At 29.5% G+C, this 22,176-nt stretch overlaps 5 protein-coding genes across 6 annotated transcripts; 3 read left to right on the top strand and 2 right to left on the bottom strand.

The window, feature by feature from the left end:
- Nucleotides 1-187: 187 nt before the first annotated feature.
- On the top strand, nucleotides 188-1,869 carry pall (F-box protein pallbearer). The gene is made up of 3 exons (XM_003703800.3): nucleotides 188-515; nucleotides 598-846; nucleotides 912-1,869. The coding sequence occupies exons 1-3, from the start codon at nucleotides 429-431 to the stop codon at nucleotides 1,668-1,670; spliced, it is 1,095 nt and encodes a 364-aa protein (XP_003703848.1). The 5' UTR covers nucleotides 188-428; the 3' UTR covers nucleotides 1,671-1,869.
- Nucleotides 1,870-2,330: 461 nt separating this feature from the next.
- On the bottom strand, nucleotides 2,331-4,912 carry LOC105662590 (cilia- and flagella-associated protein 91). The gene is made up of 8 exons (XM_076535280.1): nucleotides 4,775-4,912; nucleotides 4,394-4,677; nucleotides 4,127-4,334; nucleotides 3,707-4,032; nucleotides 3,293-3,621; nucleotides 3,007-3,228; nucleotides 2,638-2,933; nucleotides 2,331-2,566 (listed from the first exon to the last, which is right to left on the bottom strand). The coding sequence occupies exons 2-8, from the start codon at nucleotides 4,671-4,673 to the stop codon at nucleotides 2,383-2,385; spliced, it is 1,845 nt and encodes a 614-aa protein (XP_076391395.1). The 5' UTR covers nucleotides 4,674-4,677; nucleotides 4,775-4,912; the 3' UTR covers nucleotides 2,331-2,382.
- Nucleotides 4,913-5,783: 871 nt separating this feature from the next.
- Nucleotides 5,784-8,902, bottom strand: LOC100882588 (uncharacterized). Its single transcript, XM_012286263.2, has 3 exons — nucleotides 8,431-8,902; nucleotides 7,520-8,115; nucleotides 5,784-7,448 (listed from the first exon to the last, which is right to left on the bottom strand). Exons 1-3 carry the CDS (start codon nucleotides 8,900-8,902, stop codon nucleotides 5,784-5,786), a joined length of 2,733 nt encoding a protein of 910 aa, XP_012141653.1.
- A 742-nt stretch (nucleotides 8,903-9,644) lies between these two features.
- On the top strand, nucleotides 9,645-14,937 carry LOC100882700 (uncharacterized). The gene is made up of 8 exons (XM_076535683.1): nucleotides 9,645-9,889; nucleotides 10,126-10,287; nucleotides 10,377-10,551; nucleotides 10,625-10,726; nucleotides 10,786-11,055; nucleotides 13,435-14,276; nucleotides 14,356-14,491; nucleotides 14,580-14,937. Exons 1-8 carry the CDS (start codon nucleotides 9,726-9,728, stop codon nucleotides 14,757-14,759), a joined length of 2,031 nt encoding a protein of 676 aa, XP_076391798.1. The 5' UTR covers nucleotides 9,645-9,725; the 3' UTR covers nucleotides 14,760-14,937.
- An 808-nt stretch (nucleotides 14,938-15,745) lies between these two features.
- On the top strand, nucleotides 15,746-17,925 carry LOC100882920 (uncharacterized). Of its 2 annotated transcripts, none has more exons than XM_012286262.2 (9): nucleotides 15,746-15,897; nucleotides 15,988-16,149; nucleotides 16,212-16,374; nucleotides 16,432-16,676; nucleotides 16,778-16,956; nucleotides 17,027-17,261; nucleotides 17,330-17,493; nucleotides 17,568-17,702; nucleotides 17,795-17,925. In XM_012286262.2, the coding sequence occupies exons 1-9, from the start codon at nucleotides 15,880-15,882 to the stop codon at nucleotides 17,841-17,843; spliced, it is 1,350 nt and encodes a 449-aa protein (XP_012141652.1). In that variant the 5' UTR covers nucleotides 15,746-15,879; the 3' UTR covers nucleotides 17,844-17,925. The 2 variants fall into 2 exon arrangements, with proteins under 2 accessions (XP_012141652.1, XP_012141651.1); XM_012286261.2 differs by having other exon boundaries at nucleotides 15,982-16,149.
- The last annotated feature ends 4,251 nt before the right edge of the window (nucleotides 17,926-22,176 follow it).

Raw genomic sequence — 22,176 nt, 5'->3', positions numbered from 1 at the left:
AAATAATGATATAAAATGTTATATCAAATAAATGATCACTAGATATACAAGTTTCTCATCACGAATGTCATTAGAACGCATGTGCGTTACCCTTGATTACGGAGCGCATTGGAACCAATCGGAGTAGACATGCGCAACATGAATGAAAACTCATCTTCAACCTTACGGTTCTCTAGCGAAGTACAGAATATAAAAAATGTAGATGGTGAACTACGTTGTAAATAGATGCACATGCAACAACTATATTTGTTTATAGGTCATCGGTCGGTCAAAACATTGTAATCATAATTGTATGCACCATACTTAAGAGTGCACTGTACTTGCAATATTGCGTTATTGTGAGAAAAGGACATAAATTAACATTAGTTTCTAAATTTGTATCAAGTGAAAGTATTGTAAATTCAATTACAACACAACTTGGTAGTGATATGTTGCAATTAATAAACCTTCCTGACATTGTTCTGGAGACAATCTTATCTAACCTTACATACGATGAAATTTCTCGATACAGAATCGTAAGATTATTTCTGTATTTCTTACGTTTTACTAATTATTTGTTCAAAAGTATATTCTTAATATTTAAAAAAATTACGACAGGTTTGTAAGCAGTTTGATAGGATATGCAAAAAATTACTGAACCGTGGTTTCAATTTGATGGAAAAATATCATGCACAATGTTTGCGTGCAGTAAAAAGTCAATTACCACGAAGAGAATCAGAACGAAGAAGTCATCCTTTGGCACGTCATTGTGATATATTAACAGCAATTGAAACTAGAATATCTATGTTATCAATGACTTTTATAAAATATGTGGATCTTAATTTGTGCTGTTTTATTCCTGGAAAGGTAAGATATTATTCACGTTGAAAGATGTTATAATATATTTAAATTTGATATGTTTCATATGTTAGGTAATTGATGAAATCTTTCGTGTACTTCGTTTAATCCGTGATTCTAAAACTCCACCAAGAGCTCATGAAATTCTTCAAGAACTAAGGGATATTAGCAGTATGGCTATGGAACATTTTGATGAGAAAATTTTACCAGATTTAAAACACAGTATTTGTACAACTGTTGTTAGTAATGTAGGTTATGAAATCCCAGGTACAAATTTGATGATTTCTCATCATACTATGAGTCCAAATAATGCACCACTGCCACACAACTTTAGTTCAGAAAAATTAAATCAGACTTTTAAAAAGATTTATAGTCGTACTAAAAAAAATAAATTATCTGTTCTCTCCATGAAAGGTCAAATAAGTAAAATGAAACTTAGAATGAAACGACAGGGGTTTCAAATGCGGTTGCAAAGTTTAAAGTTACAAGAACAGGGAAAAAAAATACATGATCAAGATATACAATTAGCTGAAATGAGAAAGCATCTTGAAGAATGGGAACAAAAAATGGTTGATTTAACAGCTGAGTTAAGTCGTGCCAGAGAAGAGACACAGAAACCTGATTCTATAGAATCTTGTAAACGAAAACACATAGATATTATTAATCAACGAGAATCTGACTCGTTGCAAACAAAAGACTTACAAACCAAAAAACGTAAATTGATAGTGGAAAGAATATCGTCGAATGATGCTAAAGATGTCAAGTTTAAAAAATTTATGACTGATCTTCTTGCAGGTAATGCTATAGAAGGATATCCTTCAACTTCGCATTAACTTCTTTGTATATAATGTGACTGTACATGAAAAACGAAATTAACAAAATTTTGCATTTTTTATGTTATAATTATATAAACTTAAATGTTAAAATGTTTCATATTTAAATTTAATCCATGTAATTATTTTCGCAACCATAACTTAAACTTATTTTAAAATATATAAGAACAATCTTTAATAAAAGCATTATATAAAACAATCAAGATTTTATTTCATTTTAAATTAGCAGTTTCGGTTCATATTATACAGATTACAAATTTTATATTGCTAAAAAGTATGTGAATAAATATAATAAACTGTATAATAAATTATTGTATAAACTTGTAAGGCAGTTAATGAATGTATTAAAAAATATTATTATATACAATAATGTAACTTATGTATTATTTTAAGTACTGAAATATAGAAATTAACTAAAACTTTATAAGATCTCAAAAACTTTATACATATTTAATTTACAGAACAAATTTCGTTTGATACTAATTTAAGTATCATGTAAAATTGCTTGTAAAATTAGTGACAATAAATCTAATAAAAGATGTAATACCAAGTGATAGATTCATACCTAAATATATATATTTTAATTTTTAATATTTAAAGATTTTTTAAATTATGTATAAACTAAAGCGCTTCACGTGTCAGAAGAAGATACGCACATAATGACAAGATAATTTAACAATTTTCGTCTTATTTTATCATACATTGTAGTAAACTAATTTGTATTTTCAATAGGTAATAAATCTAATATTTGCTTATATATTGCTGCATGCGCATTTTGTAAATAGGCTTGTTGCTTTTGTCTTATATTTTTTCGTATAGTATTTTTTTCCACTTCGGGTAATATGAAGTTGTAGATCATATTAGCTATCATTTCTTCTTCTGCTAACCTTGTTGTACTAAACGGAAAAAATATTATAAAATGTATTAATTAAAAGTAATTACTTAAATCTAATTTTATGAAATATACTTGTCCTGTGCATATTTTGATAAACAGTCCACTTTATCGCATAATTCTAAAATATATTCTTTGGCTGCTTCATCAGATATCCATTCAACGCCTTCTTTTATAATATCTTCTAAATATGTTTCTACAGACTCTTGATTAACTTTCATGGTTTGTCTGAACATTTCATCGAATTCTCGACGACGATTGTATTCTAACTGACGTCTTCCAGCTTCTGCTGCTTCTCTCATAGATCTTTCCCGTTCAGCTAATAATGCGATGGCATGTATTCGACGCTCATCTTCCAGTCTTACGAGTTCCTTAAAAAAGACAAATATTGCAGAAGAAGATGCCAAATTGTTTATAATAAGAATATTACAGAATGAAACTCACTTTACTAAGAAAATCTAACATTGCTGAGATAGTCATTCCTTCTAAAGAATTAAGAACTTCGCTTAAATGATCTTCTTGCATAGATTTTTCATTCTGCATATACTGCAAATTCATCATCCACTCTTTCTCTTTCTGATGTTGTCTTTTAGTATTCTGCTCCAGTCCATGAGATGACTGTAGTTCTTGAATTAATTCTCTACATCTATTTCGACCTTCATACATCTATAAGAAAAATATGTTGAATATAAAAATTGAATTAATATAATATTTCTTATTTAATGATTACCATGCATTGAACAGCTCTCCCTCTAACTATTTTCTGAATGAGAGTAGACAATTGATCTATGCGCATATTTTTTACATTTTCTGTAATTGTTCTATATGGAGTAGGAGGAAGAGATGGCTGTCGAAATTTGCGTTTTAATAATGTCGGTGTCTCTACACGCTCGTCATGTAATCTAATTGTTTTCAAATCGGAATGTAACTGTTGCAGTTTCTTTTCTGTCCATCTTGTTTCTCTAATACATAGATCAGCTGATTTTGGTCTAGGTTTTATCATTTTCAATTCCTTATGTGTTGGAAGATGTGTCGGTAATGTATTTATATTATCTATATCTAAAACAGTAAATAATTAATAAAATATAACACCAAACATTATTAATGATATTACTTTTAAATACTCTTCACATATTACACTAACTTTGAATATAATTTTCTCCTAATAATTCTTTTTGTAGTACTTCGTGCTTTCTTTGTGGTGCACCTAATTCAGATGATAGTTTATCATGTCTTTTAATAAGATCATGTTTATGTGGTTGCTGATTTTGCTGATGTTTCCTATATAATTTTCTCAGATCTCGTTGAAGATTATATTTGATAGCACTTATTTCTTTATCTCTACGTGTAAATAAACATTTTTCCAGTCTGTCAAAACGATCTTGCAATTTTCTTTGCTTTTCAGACTCAAACTGTTTAGATATTTCTTTAAAAAGTTCAAGTCTATAATCCTGTATTGCTTGAATCTCCTAAAGTTAGGAAATTTACATTTATAATGCATTATATTTTTAAAATAAACATATTTTTAATTCATCATTTATATTTTAGTAAGAAAATACTTATTGATTCTCTAAATGCCCACTCTTCTATCTCTAACTTAGTTAATATAGTTTTTCGCTTTTTTATGTTTGCTGGTGTATCCATAGGAGGAAGAACTGCTTCCCATGCTCTTTTAGTTCTCATTCTATTAATAATTTCTATCTCGTGTATTCCAGCTGGTAATCCATGATTCCAAGTTAAATGAGCTATTGATAATATTTCAGGATTGTGCCCTAAAACGTTAATAAGCACATTAAAATATAAAAAATACATTATATCTATTACTTTTTACCTGATTTAATTTTGAATGATGGTTCCCAAGGAACAGTTTGTGATTCGCTATCTCTGTAATCTGTTTGAGTTCCCACATTTCTATGTAGCTCTAATTTATTTGAAAATGTATAACATTGTTTTTGTGTATTTAGTACTATATTATTCAGAACATCCTGATTAAAATATATGGGAGCATTTGTGTCTTGTGTTTTGGGTACTAGAAATGGTATAATAGGTCGACGAAAGTATTTGGAACTATTGCAACATATTATTTGATTTAATTCACAGTTTCCAGCCATTGTTCTATATAACAGATACAATATAAATCATAAAAATGAAGATAAAAATAGTCTACTTTTATACAGAGAACCTTAAATTATATTTGCATATTTAAACTTACTTGAACACTGAAATCCAATGTAAATTTTTTAATATTTATAATATTTTTTTATAATATATCTATAATCTCTTGTTTGATTTTTACATATAAATATAATACTTCTCCATAAATTATAAATGTGAAGTACTTTTGATGGAAACACCTAAATACACTAATGTTTGACACATTAAATATTTTGAATTTTATTACATCACTAAGTAAACATAAAGAGATTTTTATTTGCAAGAAATGTAAAAATGTAGAAACTTATTTAAAAATGAGAAAGTACACACATATGTATGTTAGTAGTAAAAATTTAAGGAGCAAATGAATATTGATCAAACACTGACTTCAGAATTTTTTAACTAACATAGCAGTTTGTCATGTTAGTAATTAAAGGTACTCATAAATTTGAATAACATTATATCAATTACAATATTTATTTCATAAGTCATAAACATTTTACATATAACATTATTTAATAATTTACTTTCATTAATGTATGTAATAAAGAATAAAGCAATTGACTCATGATAGCGATCAATTTAAAAATTTAAAATATATATATATACATATATAGGTTATATCATTTTTTAACATGTAAATATATTCTATTAATATAAGTCATCTGATATATATACTTATCAAGTATAATGTACTTAGAATATTAGTACCAAATTGTATTGAAGTTTAGTAATGACAGCTGTCATTACACGTGTAAGGAACAGTTATACCCAATTAGTATACGAATTCAATTGAACCTACAAATAATGAAATTTAAATAAGAACTGTAATATGTACTTCTTAAGTAGCTAATTATTTCAGTTCAATTTATTAAACAATATATGCAGTAAAATCGCGTTAACCAATCACTATTCTGGTCGGGACGTGATCGGCTACCGTCAAAGCTGGTTTCAAAGGGTAAACGTGATCGGTTAACGCGATATCACTGTATGTACTTTGTTTTCCATATAGTGAAAACAATCAATTTTTCACGTACATTTTATAAAAGAATAAGGAGACAAAATAGTTATCCAAAATTTGCTTCGTAAAGTGGTTTAAAATATCCGTTTCCATGTGAACCTAAATATTCAGACCAACTCTGATGTAATGAAATATTTTTGCAACTTTGATTAGGCAACATATCCTCTGGACATACACATTCTAGTTTTATTCTAAATACTATCATTTCTTGATATGTATTGTAATCAACACCCCGTTCGTTTAAACATTCTTTGACAATATCATCATTTTTTATATACTGCAATTTCTTTTTTGAAAGAATTTTTTTCCTTTGAATACAATCTAAATCTTCCTGAACCAGTGTTACAGGTATGTCGTAAGACGGTAACGAAAATGTAGAAAATATTAAATCTATAGAAGTTGATTTTTTTGATTTTAAAATAGAAGGCAATAATAAACCAGTTGGTGGTTGCTTTTGTACACCATACATTGGACAAATTCTATTATGTTTGACATTTACTTCTCTTTTTGTTTTCTGTGTTTTAAAATTATCCTGAAATTTATTTACTTGTTCTATTGTCGGTTTTTCTTTTGTATTTATTTCCTTTATTGTTCTTTTACTTGTTATCATAGTTTCTACATTGGCATTTTTTATATCTGCAGTTGTATTTGTAATATTTGATAAATTATTTAGATTTTCATTGAGTTTCTGAATAAATATATTGTTGGTGTTATTTTTTCTTCCTTGTACTTCATTTACTTGTAAATAATCTATAGACCGTTCTTCTTTTATATTAATATTATTATTACCATCATATATCATGTCATAATCTTTGTTTACTTGTGCATTTGTTTTCGTCCATTTATTTTCATTTTGTAAAATGTAGTCCTGATTAAAATTATTTACATTATCATTTTGGCTATCAATAGAAGAGGACTTTTTATTAGTAACAAATTGTCCATAAGTTTCATAATAGTTATTCATATCATCAGATTTATCTTGAAGATCTTCGGTAACGATATTTTCTTTCTGATTTCTATCAGTCTTTGGTGATCTTTCAGATACAAATGGCATATCCGCATATGATTCCATTTTAGAACTCATAGAGTTATTATATCCCAAAGAATGTTTATAGTCTATCGAAAAGTATAACGATATACCAGGTGGTCCAACATGCTGATTTAAAGCATATAAAGTTGTAATCAAAGTGGAATTAGACCTTAGTTTAGAAAGATCAATGTTCGATTCAGGTATTAGACCTTCACTTTTTAAAAACTGATATTTTTCTTTAATCCCTTCATAGTTTAAACAATCAACTGACCAGTGCAAAAACCAATCATTTCCAAAACCTTCAACGGTAACAGATAAGCCAGACATTTCTTTACTTAAACTATCTTCTATTGGTTTCTCTAACAGTGGTTTACCAGTTTTACCATCTATAATCGTTGCTACTGTATAATAATACGTTGGAAAACCTGAACCTATCTGATGTTTCACCATAAAATCTGGTATATTATCATCATTATAATATCCAGGAATAGGTATACTTATTACTTCAGAATTAGGAATAGTATAATTCCAAACAGGCTCAAATGTTAATCCGTTATAAACTATTATTGTAGAGTCAAACATTGTAGTAACAATATCTTCAATTCCATCTAATGTTACATCCACCAAAATGGGTGGCAATAAAGTTCCTTTTCCTGTATCATGATGCAGTTTTCGTAAATTCTACAACACATATATTATTAAGTAACAATTACTTATGTATTTATTTTTACATTAAAATGGAAGAAACTCACCAAATTGCCATACATTAGATCTACTTGAGGAACTATGTACAGCCCTCCTGATTGTTTCTGACTACTAGTTACAAGAACAAAAATATTTTCTCCATCTGGATGTATTAATTTTTGAGGTGCTAAATATAATTGTTCTGTATTTGGTACAGCTGAACTGTGTATTATATTTCCATTGATTCCTGATATTATAAGAATTTCACTTGAATGAATTTCTCTTGACTGTATAGTATGTGATGCAATAATATCTCCAATTTCATCTCCATCAATATCAGCAATAAATTTTGCATCATAAATATCTGAAAGTTTCCATTCCTCTGAAGCTGACAATTCTCTAATTGGGATTTCCCAAATGCTGGACCCATCATGACCATTGACAGCATGAAGTATCCCCCCATGTCCACATATAATACAATCTTTAATTTTATCCTTCGTTATATCCAAGCTACAATCAACTGAAAAAATTGCACGAGTTGTCCAATGTATCCAAAGTACATCTCCTGTTTCACCATTTAAAGCCAGAACTCCACCAAAACATGGAATTTGTCCTTCAAAATATAGAGCACAAATATACTCTGGAGTATTTATCACATCCAAACCTAATAAAATAATATTAATGCTTTATGACAGTTTCATACAAATATTATGAAATAATAAAATAAAAATGTTGTACCTCATTTAATAATTCATAAAATAATAAGCATAAGATCTGCAAATGAGAAAATAAATATAAGAAAAATGAAATACTGAGGACAAAATATAAAAACTTAAAAATAATTAACACCTTCATAGTCCCTGAACTCATATACCAATCAGTATACTCCCTATTCATGGACATACAAGTAGGGAGTCTGTTTGTACCATGGACTGTGAACATGTTACAATAAAATACCATTTTCATTATAAACAAGAACCTGTACTAAATCCAACGATTATGTCTTCAATTCCATCACCATTAACATCAGTACTTCTTAATGGAGATTCAGGTGTTAACTTGGGTAAAGATTTAATCCATAAAAGTTTTGTTGCAAATGATGTACATGGAGCTATATTAGATTCTTTTGATGTATCTCCAGGATCGTGTGATAGCCAATTTTTCAGAATTGATAATGGCATAGGAATTACATTTATGATATAAATACATAGTGTAATTAAACTTAATAATATCACTAATGCCATGAATCCAAAACACAAGGGTACATAAAATGCTTTTTTGTATCTTCTACGAGGTGTCATTAAAGGCTGTTTAACACCGCCATCATCATATAATTTTAAACCATTCTTTCCATCTCTAATGAACACTTCATCATCAATATCTGTCAGATCATCATCATCATAACCATCCTGTACAACTAACTTTGGCAATATTGGATAAACAGCAGACATTTTTCACCTGTAAAATATATTTACATTTAACAATAAATAGAAAATTTTTTTAAATGTATATTTAAGTATACATGTACGATCATATTAGACATGTAAATATAATATGAACATATAATAAATAGAAATTCAATATAAAATAAAATGAAAACATGTAATAAGCAATTTCTATAAAATACAAAAAAAAAAAACAAATAAATGTGGAAAACATGCAGTAGATTATATTACAATTACATTTTTATAATATTTTACATGTTATTAAAATTTTATTTTTAAAAAATTTGATGTTACTGTTTAATTTTTATTAGTAAATATGGTAACAATTGCATCGCAAATAATGATTATATGTTTAATTAAAATGTAAACCTTATTTATGTGCCTTAGAAGTTTTTTAAAAAAAACTGTCACACTTTCTATAATTTACAATGCATCATATCAGAAAAATACAATTATGGTTTGTTCATAGATTTATAGTTTATGGTTCTAGTGAATTTTGTTTAAGAAATTTGATGAACAAAACAAAATATATACATATATATATGAAATTTTTATATATATATATTTATATATATATGCATAGATTCTTAATTGTAATAAAATGATACAAGAGAAAAAGGAAGAAATATTATTTGGTCCATGAGAGATCATAATCAATTATTCAACGTAGCTAACTTCAGTAAACTAGGGTATTAAATATTCATGTGTCTCTAGTAGTCTCTAGTTAAAAGAGACTATTCAGTTACCAACTATTGTTGATTGGATTTACGTTTCTTCCAGCACCCGGCAGCGTGTATATACGGCACCGGTGAATATTATTTAAAATAAAATGTCGTACGCTAAATTCAGTTTTTCCTTGTATATTACATTCTCTTGCTTAATTTTGAGTCTTGTAAATGCAAGTATTCAGACATCGTCAAAAACTACATTTGCGGAACAACTTACTGAGGAAAATTGGGATCGTATGTTAATTGGAGAGTGGATGGTGGAATTGTAAGTTAAATTGATTCTTTGTCATGTAATTTGATGGCGTGTACAAAATAATATTAAAGAATTCTTTACATGCTTAGATGTTTCACTTGAAATTCTATATATTATTTTGTTTAAATTATAAATGATCACTTAAAAATTGTAGGATATTATTTGCTGAAAAATTTAATGTAGATAATTTTAATTGAAAATTAAAGTAACTGTGAATACTTGTAACATGAATTATTTTTTTGCCTTAGTTATGCACCATGGTGTCCTGCTTGTAAAGCACTTGAACCAATTTGGGAACATCTTGCTTCACAAAAGAAAAATCTAGACATCAATGTAGGAAAAGTTGATGTGACAGATTCTCCAGGACTTAGTGGAAGATTTATGGTTACTGCTTTACCAACAATATATCAGTAAGACTTCTTGTGTTTTATACAAAACTTTAAATTGGTATTTATAATATTTTCAAGTATATTTTAAAATAATTGAAGTATTTCTTTAGTGTTAAAGATGGCATATTTAGACAGTATAAAAGTCCTAGAGACAAAGATTCGTTAATCGAATTTGTATCTGAGAAAACTTGGGAAAAAATTGAACCAGTTCCTGGTTGGAAGAGTCCAACTTCTATTCAAATGTCTGTTATTAGTCAGTTTTTTAAAATGTCACAAGTATTAAGGGTAAATAATACTATTATGAAATATTAGTTATAAATATCGTATACACATTGTAATATTGTATCATTTTGTTTAGGGAATACATAATAAACTTATGGAAGATTTTGGATTACCTACTTGGGGTAGTTATTTGATCTTTGCTATTGCTACCATTGTATTAGGTGCAATATTGGGATTGGTAAGTTTAAATGATACAGTGCAAGTATTTAATAACTAATTATCTATTTTATTTTACAGTGTATTGTATGTCTGATCGATTTTATATATCCACCAAAACCTGTAATGCTTCAAGATAAAAAGAAACATAAGGAAGGATCAGGTGGATTTATGCAAGAAAAAACTATACAGGATGAAGAAATTGTTGAAAATGTTAAAGATGATTTAGTAGATGAAGATTCTGAGCAAGAAGGATCTGACACAGAAGGAAAAGAAAAAGATGTGGATAAAGATAGCAAAACTGAACCAAGTAGTCCAAATGTTCGTAAACGTAAGCCACGTAAAGCAGATTAGACATACTAATTTGTTGTATGTAAATATTTAACATCCAGAACAAATGACAAATAATATTTAGCAATTTGCAATGTCAATTCATTTTGATAAATGAATATACTGACATTACTACAATAACAATATTTGATGAAGTATTGTGAAAATTTATGTGAAATGATGAAAATATTAAACTTTATTGACAATTTGTAGCCATTTGGGATTTCAACTTTACATAAAATTATTTTAAATGCAAAATTAAATCTTAAGTATTTTAAAATATTTTTCTCTTCCAAATTTATAATACTGTAATTTTTAAATGTTAAAAAACTTTAATTACTTCTTCTTCGATATAAAAGTATTGACTACCAATTGTCTTACCACTGCATTAATTTGATTTTTTTCTTAATTTATGTTAAAATTATTCTTACTGAAAATTACGCTGTTTCGCATGAAAAATTTGTATGCAAATTAACAATATTAATGTTTAATGTCATAGGTGATTATAAGTAATTAATATATTTTCCTGTATAAATCTTTTATTTATAACTTTTGTACGCAATATTCAAAAACGAATTAACACTTATGTATTATTTATATACACGATATTTTTTTATAGTGCGCTATTAACCAGCTTTAAACATTTTTTACATAATTATACAATACATTTTGATTTTATAAAACTGTAAAATTTTGTATGACACTGAATACACATACTAGAAATGAATTAATCGATGAACTACATAATTTATGAAGTTATGTCCTAATATATTTCTAATATTATAATAAATTTTTAGCAAACTGTATGATTGAATTTTTAGTAAATTTCATACTTGCAACTAGTTATGTTTGCTTTTTAAGTATTTTAGAACAAGAATAAAGATATTAATGTAACAAAAATGTTCGTAATTGTAAATAACTTTTAATGTGTAATGTATGAAATTTTTATAACGCTTATTTGATACAAGTAAATTCTTTAGGTTAATGTAGTCGTGATACACACTACATCATACAAAATACATATGTTAACAGAAAAAATGTAACATATATTGCATTTATATTTGTAATTTAATATATAGAGTGATTATTTAACAATTTACTAAATGTCTTCCATATGTAGTACATATTTTTCTTCTACAACTTGATTTATAAAATTAAACTATGAACTATTAACATGGTATATTACATGTTTTATTATGTTTAATATATATAGACTGTTAATTTAAGTTTTAATATCACAGAAGCTATAGTTTGGAGTAATTATTTCTTAACATTTTTTGAAGATGAAATTATATTTTTGCAAAAAAGTTATGTTTAATAATGTAACAGAATTATTTTAAACTGAGTAATAAATGACCTGTAAAACTGATTGAATAATAAATATAATAAATTAACAATTGTATCCTTTATTTTTAAAAGTTATACTTATTTTAATTTTTTTGTTATGGAACATAAGAGAAATATAGAGACAGAATCTGGTCATGGTATATTTTTATAAATGGCGCCATATTTAATGGCTACCAAACTATGCGATATTTCCAAAATAGTTTAATAATAATATTAGTTAACTAGATTAGTAGAAACATATTACATATTTAATTACATAGAAATTTTTATAATTATATAGATATAATATACTAAAATGTTAAATTTTTTGCATAATTCTATAAAAAATATGAAACAATTCAGTATGGCGGAAGTGACGTTAATAGGATATTTTTCAATTATGAATTTAACATATTAAAGGAAACTTACATAATATATATTTTACTTTCATAATAATAAAAATATTTGTAATTTTTCTGCGTATTGTGTTTTATAAAAAGATAATTCAGAAAATAAAATTCGGAAGAAAATTGCAAGTATAATTTAATGCGCATGCGCAAATAAGGAAAATCGAAATCGGAACTGAAACCGAAATACTAGCATCAGAGACGCGTGTTGCAGTTAACCTCGAAAGTTTAACATCCAACCACGTTTAACACGGTATGTAAATGTAAGTAGATTTATAAAAGTAATTCTATATTTACTGTATAAACCATTTATAATTAAATAATTAGTATATATGTAATCATTGAATAGAGAATTTGAATTATTTATAATTAAAATCAATATTAAGGTAAAAATAACTACATAATTTTTAAGAGTAACATTTTGGGCAGTTATTTTAGTTTTTTGAATTGTTTGTGTATACATTTATGTATATATCATGAAAGTAATTAAAACATATTGTAATGTACTATTTTATAATTGCAACAAACATGTTACAAATTATTTTAATATAATTAAGTTGTAGCATGTAGCATATAAATGTAGTGTTTTGTTGCATTTATTTTACATTTCTTGCTATAATTTCTTTCATATTTCTGTTGTAGAGAGTTTATTATTCATATTACATAAAAAACAATCATGATTAAAAACGCAAAAAAGCGTTCAGTTAGTGAGACTGAGGTAACTGACAAAAAAGCTGAAGCAACAGGCAAAAATAAAGTATTTAAAAAAAATAAAACAGAAAAAACTGTGCAAAATGGGCAGCCAGATAAACAAGCTAAAAAGGATATATCTAAGAAAGTTAAAGTAGGAAGAAAGAAGAATAAAGATGTAAACGCATCTCCTAAAAATGATGATAAAGGAAAAAAGAGGTTTAGGGATAAAGACACTTTCAGTGCTGAGGAACTAAAAACAAAGATTGAGGAAATAACAAATAGAGGTGAACTTTCAAAAACGGCAAGAAGAAAATTAGCTTTTTTGAAAAAATTATTACGAATAAAAGAGGGAAAACCTGTAGAAAGTAAACAACAGCTACAAAACACAAAAAATGCAAAATCATTGGAAGTTGCAAAGAATAAACAGAACAAGAAATCGAAAGGACAATTAGAAACAAAGTCACAAAATCAAAATAAAGGAAAGAATACAAAGCAGCAAAAGAAAGATGAAGATGAAGATGAAGATGAAGACGAAGAAGAAGATACTGACTTAAGTGAAGATGAAAATGAAAGTGATTTAGAGGAAGAAGAAGAAGAGGAGAATGAAAGTGGAGAAGAGGATGAAGATGATGAGGAAGAAGAAAGCGAAGATGATGAAGATGATGAAGATGAAGATGAAGATGAAGACGATGAAAATGAAAACGAAAAAGTTAAAACGAATAATGTTCAACCTAAAAAAGGAAAGGAAAGCAATACAAATGAAGGAGAAGCAAAGAAAAAAAGATACGTCGTTTTTGTAGGAAATTTACCATACACGTAAGAAATTTTATCATATTTATTGTAATATAAATTATTTAATATAAATTAATATTTATGTCTTGTAACTTTTTTTCAGCATTACTTCTGAAGAACTTAAAAAACACTTTTTGACCAAAGTCAGCCATGTTGTTGATATTAGGATACCTACAAAGGATGATAAATCTCCACGTGGATTTGCTTATGTTGAATTTGCTGATAATGCAGATTTTGAGGTAATTTCTTTGGTTGAAAAATATTTGTTCAAAAATCTATGTTAGTACTTATTTTATATTTTATAACACGTGATTTATTTGGTTGCAGAAAGCCTTTACATTACATCATTCAATGATTAATGGCAGAAGAATAAATGTGCAATATTCAGGAGCCAACAAGAAAGAAGGAGTTGCAAAAAATTTTAAGTTACAGGCCCTCCAAAAAGCAGGAAAATTTGGAGGTGGCAAGAACAAGCCGTTTCAAAAAAAATTTAATAAAGGAAAATAAAGTAGATAACGAGATTATAATTTTTAATCAATACAATTAATTTGAAATGTACGATTAAATGTCATCTTAACTATTTCCACATTCTGACATATAGAATAAGTTTTTTATGTAATTAAGTGTAAAGATTTATGTGTTGGATGATATAGATAAAACGTTTATCTATTAAAATGTGTAAAAATTTGTTTACATTATTACCCTGATACATACATAAAATTGTTTTACAATATCATTGTTTTGTTTTAATTATTAAACACACATTTATCAAAATAGGATTAATTTTATATATTATGTTATAACGAGTTCTATAACATGTATGTTGAAAACTGTTTTCTAATGATATCGGTAGCGCTGAATGTATATAAATTTTTATTAACGATATACATTAACAATATGTTATAAATAAAATACGAATTTCAGATTGTTAAATGGTGAAGGTTAGCTAAACAAAGAAATTTATAATTTATTACAAAAGATGTCTAATCCAGTAACAAGAATATTTGGAGATGAAACTAACGATTCCTTAAGTTTTGAAACAATAATTCCTTGGAAAAATGAAGTAACAGAGGTATAGCATCAGAAAGTGTAATTTATTTTTAATTATGTTTGTAAATTGTGAGAGAAAGGAAAGTAACATTTTTAATACATGTTAGGATACTTTACCCGATCATATTATTTTTCCGAAAGAGTTGAATCTATTTTTACGAAATCGAATTCAAGTAAGTATAAATAGCCATTTTATAAATTGATCATTTTTGAGGTACTATTTCCATAGTATGTTAGATGATACAAAAGTCCTAAATTCTGTACGATGAAACTACATCGAAATTAAATATAAAATAGGATTTAATTGCGGAAAATGGTTGCTTACGTCGAGCGTTAGAGGAAACGGAAGAAAAGATTCGAAAAAGGGAAGGGACCGCAGGATCGGTACAAACAACAATTTTAAGAAAACCCAATGAAGTAGCAGCCGCGAAAATAATCGAACTTAGCAAAAGATGTAGAGAACAAACGGCCGAGATCGAAGTTTTAAAATCCAAATGTAAAAACCTTGAAAATAATTTAGCTAACAAAGAAATGGAGTTAGAGAACGAGAGGCAGGATAAAAGATGTTTGAAATCCGATGAATCCTCTCAAAAAAGTGAGTTATATTTAATATATTCATATCCTACGCGCTCCTTTATAAATCTTTATTTACTCTATTGTTAAAAATAACATGATCGAGATCCAGGATAGTATCCTTGACAAAGGTACCGAAAATGATAGTCAGACAAAGGAGAAGGATGATCAAATTAAATGTCTGACGGAAAAGTTGCAGCAAACACAAACGAAACTATACGAATCTAAAAATACTTGCACCAGACTTAAACAAGAGATTAATAAATTACACAAGGTACTCGTGTAAATATACCGCGTATTTTACGGAATGGTCATTGTAAAATTATAAACATATAGTTGCTATGCAGCGAAGTCGGCGATAACGTGAACGTAAATAATTTATTGAATCAATTCGGTGGATGGCGAGGAAGGGCCGAACAAGTTCATTTATTGCAACAAAGAGTAGGAGAATTGCAGTCAAGATTATCGGAGTACGAAGGAACCCAAAAATCATCAATTGGTATAAAAAACATGATTTATAAATCTAAATTTTCGTCACTGTGAGACATTTTCTCAGCGTCTATGGAGCGGAAGAATCTTGCCAGTTTTCGAAACGTCGAAAAGGAGAGACGGCAGCAAATAGAAAATTCAGCGAAGGAGCTTCGCCAGGCGGAAATAGCTATTGAAAGTTACAAGCGGAAGTTGGAGGCTTCGAAAGCGAGAATAAAAGTGCTGGAGAATGAGTTGAACGCGGCGAAAGGAAATATCGCGATATTGAACGAAAAGCGATCTCACGATGATCGTTTAATCGAAACACTGAATGTGAGTATAATAAACTCGTCGTATCATCATCGGGGGTACACATGAAGCACGTGGCAAATGAATCAAATTACCAACTCCTTCCTTCTGTTTGAAATTTGTAGAATCGACTTAAAATTGCCGAGATAAAGCACCAAGAACGCGAAGCAGATATGAGAAATAGAGAAGAAAAAATTGAACACGAATGCACGAATTTGAAGAACGATTTACAGTCGGCGCAGCTTCAAATTGATCGGTTGCGGAGACGACTGGAAGAACGCGAGATTGAAATCGACAAATTAAGGTTTGGGATTGATTATTGAATTACCTAAAAGTCTGGATCGATTTCTGAGTAAACATGTTATCATTTCTAGAAACGGAACGATTGCAAACAGTGAAGACATTAACCAAAAGATCCCACAATTGCCGGCGTTCTTAAATAATTTTAATTGTAGCACTCCTCTACATAGTTTTCGAAATTCATACGAACCCAATGAATATGTAACTTTAGCTCTTGCCGCCGAAGCCGAAAGGGAGAGACTACTAGAATTAATAACTGTGCTCAACAGACGACTGGACAAAGAGAGAAGCGACGCTGATATTCTTTCTGTCAGTGACTTATTTAAATTAATTTTTGATATTAATGAATTTATAATAAAGAACTTCTTTTTCCCCAGAACAATTTGCGCAACGAGAGAAACAAATCGGCCAAATTAGAATCGAAAATTCGGAAATTAGAAGTCGAAAGGGCGGGACTCGTTAAAATCGACACTGGATACAGAACGAGATTTGCGAAGTCGTCGAAGACCAACGACGTCGACGCAGAACAAATGCGCCTAAAGTAAATTTATACAATAGATTTATACTTAAATATTACCTAAAGTACAATTATCTTTTTTGTTTTCATCACAATAGGATGGAATTATTTCAAGAAGAGTGTCTCACATTGAAAGCTAGATTAGATACTGTGCAACAGGAAAAAGCATCAGATCTTGCGGCCTACAAACAGATGTACGAACAAATTAAAAAAGTGTTTCAGGATGCGTGCAGGTACTGAAATAAGTATTTGCACATAAGTATAATACTAAAGAGTAAAAAGAAGAGAAGTCTAGCACACTAAACAGTAATAATTTTATTTTCAGAGGTAAAGAACCGTGTACCGTTGGCAATCGCTCTACGATAACAGTTTAACACGAATTATTATATTCTACAATATAATGTATACAAAATTTCCAAGATTAATAACAACCATACTCCATAAAATACTCCCAAAGGAACTCATTGAAACTTATTATAGTAACACCTTCCCGATACGAATTGTGTAAGAACTACAAAACCGACTACAATGATGTAACTGGAACACGAGATAAGGTACAACGCTCCACGTAAACGCGCGTGACATCGTCAGCACAACGGTTTCGTTTCTATCTTTCGTTAGTCTTCCTTCTTTTTTGTTTTTCGTATAACCTGTGCTTCCCCTGAAACTACCGGGTTTACTCTTGCTATTGATATCGTTCTGTGCCCTCAAAATTTCAACGCCACATGCTTAGACATTTATTTCTTCATTAAATTGGTCCCGGAAATTTTGTATAGATTTTAGAGCACATCTTGGCGGAATTCGAAGTTCTTGGTATCTTCCGATTTTTTTATCTCTACGCATCTTTATCTATAAGTACTGATATGGAGTCGTAAGGACAGAAGGGTATAGGGACACAGGATCCAGTAAAGATCTATGAACGTAGGGATCTATGGACTTAAGAATTTAGGAATATACAGCTTCTCTATATCTTCAATAAAACATATTTAGTTTTTAAACAGGGAGTATTTCTAATGCTTTTAATATGCCACTTATTTTTGTTGCCACAATACGGTGGAACGGAGCATGCAGAATCCCCCCATTGGTTAATTTTAATCTTAAAATCGGGTAGCTTCGACAAAGATGATTATTGTGACGTGATGTAAAATGAAGTAATAACAGAATCAGTGGTAAATTTCTTCAGTACGAAATTTCAAGCCCAGGGCAAAGCTTAAATATACAGGTGCAGGCTTACCAGGTATTGGGGCTCCTTCCTGATAAGAGGCATACCCGTGACGTCAGATCGGCGCAGGTAGAGTATATGAGTCGCATCAGAGAGACATCCACGTCACTCGTTCTTGAACCTCTTCGTTCGTTCGTTCTGCAAAAGTTGTTCGTCAGTTTATAATTTTACTTCTGCGTTACCCATTTCTATTTCTTCAGTATTCCTCTAGTTCTTCCTCCACGATAACGTGCACCGAGAAGAGCTGTTACAATGGAATGCATATCCATCCGGAAGTCTGCCATGATCATACCTTGTTACCGGGGGGTACCAGTAAGTAAATATCGAAGATATGCCAAACTTTGAGTAAAGTAGACATTTTTTTTTAAATCAATTACGAAGAAGTTTGAGAAGGAGTATAAAGATTTTCGAAGAGAAGCGAATGGCGAAGGTGCGCACTTCCATCATCATTGGATTCCCCGCAGTCGCGTGTGTTCGCAGCTGGAATTCTTGTTACCGTAACCTTTTCATGTGTAAATTCGAGGGATATAATTGCTACTAGAGAACACATAACATTCGCTTCGCGCTTGAAAATGACGATTATGTAACGTGTTCGAGCACATGAAACTTTTCTTTACGACTGCCGCCGATAACGTTGTTGAATTTTCAAGTATCGAAGGTATTTCGCTCGTCGTGATAGTATTTTATAACGCTGCACGTTAAATACGTACAAAAAATTTTCTTTTGTACCCTACGACTTTTGTAAAAATTGTGTGAACTAATTTCCATTACTTTCGTTCTCAAAAGTAAAATTACGCTAATGAAAAAAGGGCGGACACCATAATAACAGGTTTTGAGTTTGGGTTAATGTTCATTTATAGAATTAAAAAATTTGTAAGCTCTTCCAGAACGGTCCTTCTGAACAAACTAATTTTATGGAAAAATATGTGAATGTTGACTCTTGTAGAGATAAGTTGCACTAATTTATGTTCTTTTATTAAAAATATTGAAACGCCGCCTTATTTCAAAGTTCATGATAGTGAATGCAAACAATGTTTGTTACGAGATCCGATTATCTGACAAAATTTTGCTTCTTCATCGTGATAACAAGAATTTGGTTGTAAATAACATCGAAATAGAACGCATATCCGAGTAAAAGGACCTCGGTGGATGTTTGATTGTTTTAGCATTAATTAGCGAGCGTGTCAAGAAATACGTTGACGTTGATAACGGAATTATTACGCGATAACCGTAACAGAAACGTACGTTTACCTACTTTTTTATTTTAATCTCTTTCGGTTGATTTGCAACGATCATTCGTACAATTTAATTCTCGCGTGTTTGCTAATATCCTCGACTTTTCGAAAGAAAGTGTGCGGAACATATTTTATCTGCTGGCATGTTAATGAAGCCGTGCTTTTCGTAATTAAGAAGTTAACGCGAAAATCATTGAAATTGTACAAATAGCTTCGAATATAGCAACAATTGTTCGTAAATTTTACGATGACATAAGAGAAATATCAAGGTCCTTGATAAAATTTCTGGAAATTGATGTTTTATAGATTACGTTGTGCGTATTGTTACTCGAAAATTAAGAAGAAAAATACTACTATTACCGGAGGATTTTCGATAATACCTGTACAAGCCAACTCGTTATCGCTTTATCGTATCGTCTACTGATAACGCGTAATCATTAGCTTCTCTCAAAGATATTCGATATTTGTAGTCAGGTTTAACAAACGAATGTTTCTATTGATTCTTCAGGTAGAGGAGTATAAAAAGCGTGATATATTTTTTTTCGTAATTGCTCAAGTCATCGTAAAGAACTTCGTTGCATAATACTTCATAAAGAAATAACGGGAAATGCATATAAATTTTGTTACGATATTACGCAAACATAATTTATGATGGTCTTTTGTGATTTTTAAACAATTCGTATGCAATCGAAGATAAGTTTTTAATTATCGCCTACGCGTTAGATTCATTTTGACGTAGGTACTTGTCGATAAGATAATAAATGTTACAATAATGACTTTTTGCAATCGAATTACGCGACGAGAAAAGAAAGAAAAAGCAAGTAAATGTTTAAGTTCCAACTTTCGAATAAATCAAACGCGAATCTATACAGTTGGAAAAAATTCAGGATTTGCGCTTCTCAGTTTATTTGGGAATTAGTTACTGTCCGTTAATTATAACTAGCGTACAGCTGCAAACAAGCAAAATGGTGATTTACCATCTAACTGTTCACATTGAAAGTGTATTTTAATATTTGTTCTGTGTTTTTCGAGAACATTTTTTGATTTGTTCGTCACGATCGAAAAATCATAAGAGTTGTTACGGTTCTTGTACCGATTAATGGTATCAGATAACAGTTATCAGAGAAACGAATTTTCTTCAAGTTTATCTTCGATCTGATATAATATATCGATGAACTCAGAGTTCATCTTCCTTTATTAATTGCTTATTGAAATTTATTGTCAGCGTTGTATCTTAATCTTTTAAATATCTCGTAAATCATGATCTGCGAAAAACATGTATATTTTCAGGTTCAAAGGTTTAAACGAGTGCATATCGGGACACAGGAATAAAGGAAGTGTTAACGACTCACGGCACGAGCTAAAATACTGAGGTTATGTTTACCGCGCAATCAGGTGGTAGCGCTAAAGAGGAAGAGGTTGCTCACACCTTCCCGATAACGAGGCAGAGTTGCTATACTTATGCTGTACTGCGGTTCAGCGACAATTTCTACCATTCACTATTTTCTTTTGAATGACTGATTTACTTTGTTCTGAACTACAAGTACCTTGACAAAATTATCCGTTGCGGGATAATTTTATATCCTCGTCTATTATAATGCGACGTGCGTAAGACACGGATTCGCCTCATGTTCAATTAAAATATAATTGATATTATTTTATTATTTCAGTATATCCACATTTCTCATTTCGCAATACAAGCTTGACCTTTAGAGTATAGTCAAGAATTTAGGATCCTGTAAAATTTTTTTTCGTAAAAATAAATGTCAATTTTAATATAGAGTATAATATATGATATTAAAATAATAAGGTATACATTAAAAACTATTTTAATAAATATTTAGTGCAGAAGTATAGCAACCTCACTTCACTATTTACATTTTAAAAATAAGTTCGTATTCTAAAGGTTAACAATTTACAATCATTGGTACACATTTTTTATAGTCAGTAATGCGCATGTTCGATAATTTACAGTCAGTACTGCGCAGGCTCGATAATTTATTATCAGTAATGCGCATGCGTGAGAGTATGTTTGAATGAATCCCTAGTTTCTCATAGATAGTACAGTTATTACGACACAGTTTGTTTAATTAGCCTATTTTATTTAAAGTGGTTAGTCCTCGAGATAATTTGTGTCAAAATTAGGGAACGAACAAGAGGAGTAAAAGAGGCGTGCGCTATGAAGAGAGCTATCCATCGACAGTATGGCGATAAGAGACACTGTCATGGGGTTGCTCTCTTTGTGGATGC

The sequence above is a fragment of the Megachile rotundata genome, chromosome 9 (assembly GCF_050947335.1).
Source record: "Megachile rotundata isolate GNS110a chromosome 9, iyMegRotu1, whole genome shotgun sequence".
Lineage (NCBI taxonomy): Eukaryota > Metazoa > Arthropoda > Insecta > Hymenoptera > Megachilidae > Megachile > Megachile rotundata.
Note: the sequence above shows the minus strand (reverse complement) of the source record. Positions and strands in the feature narration are given on the sequence as shown.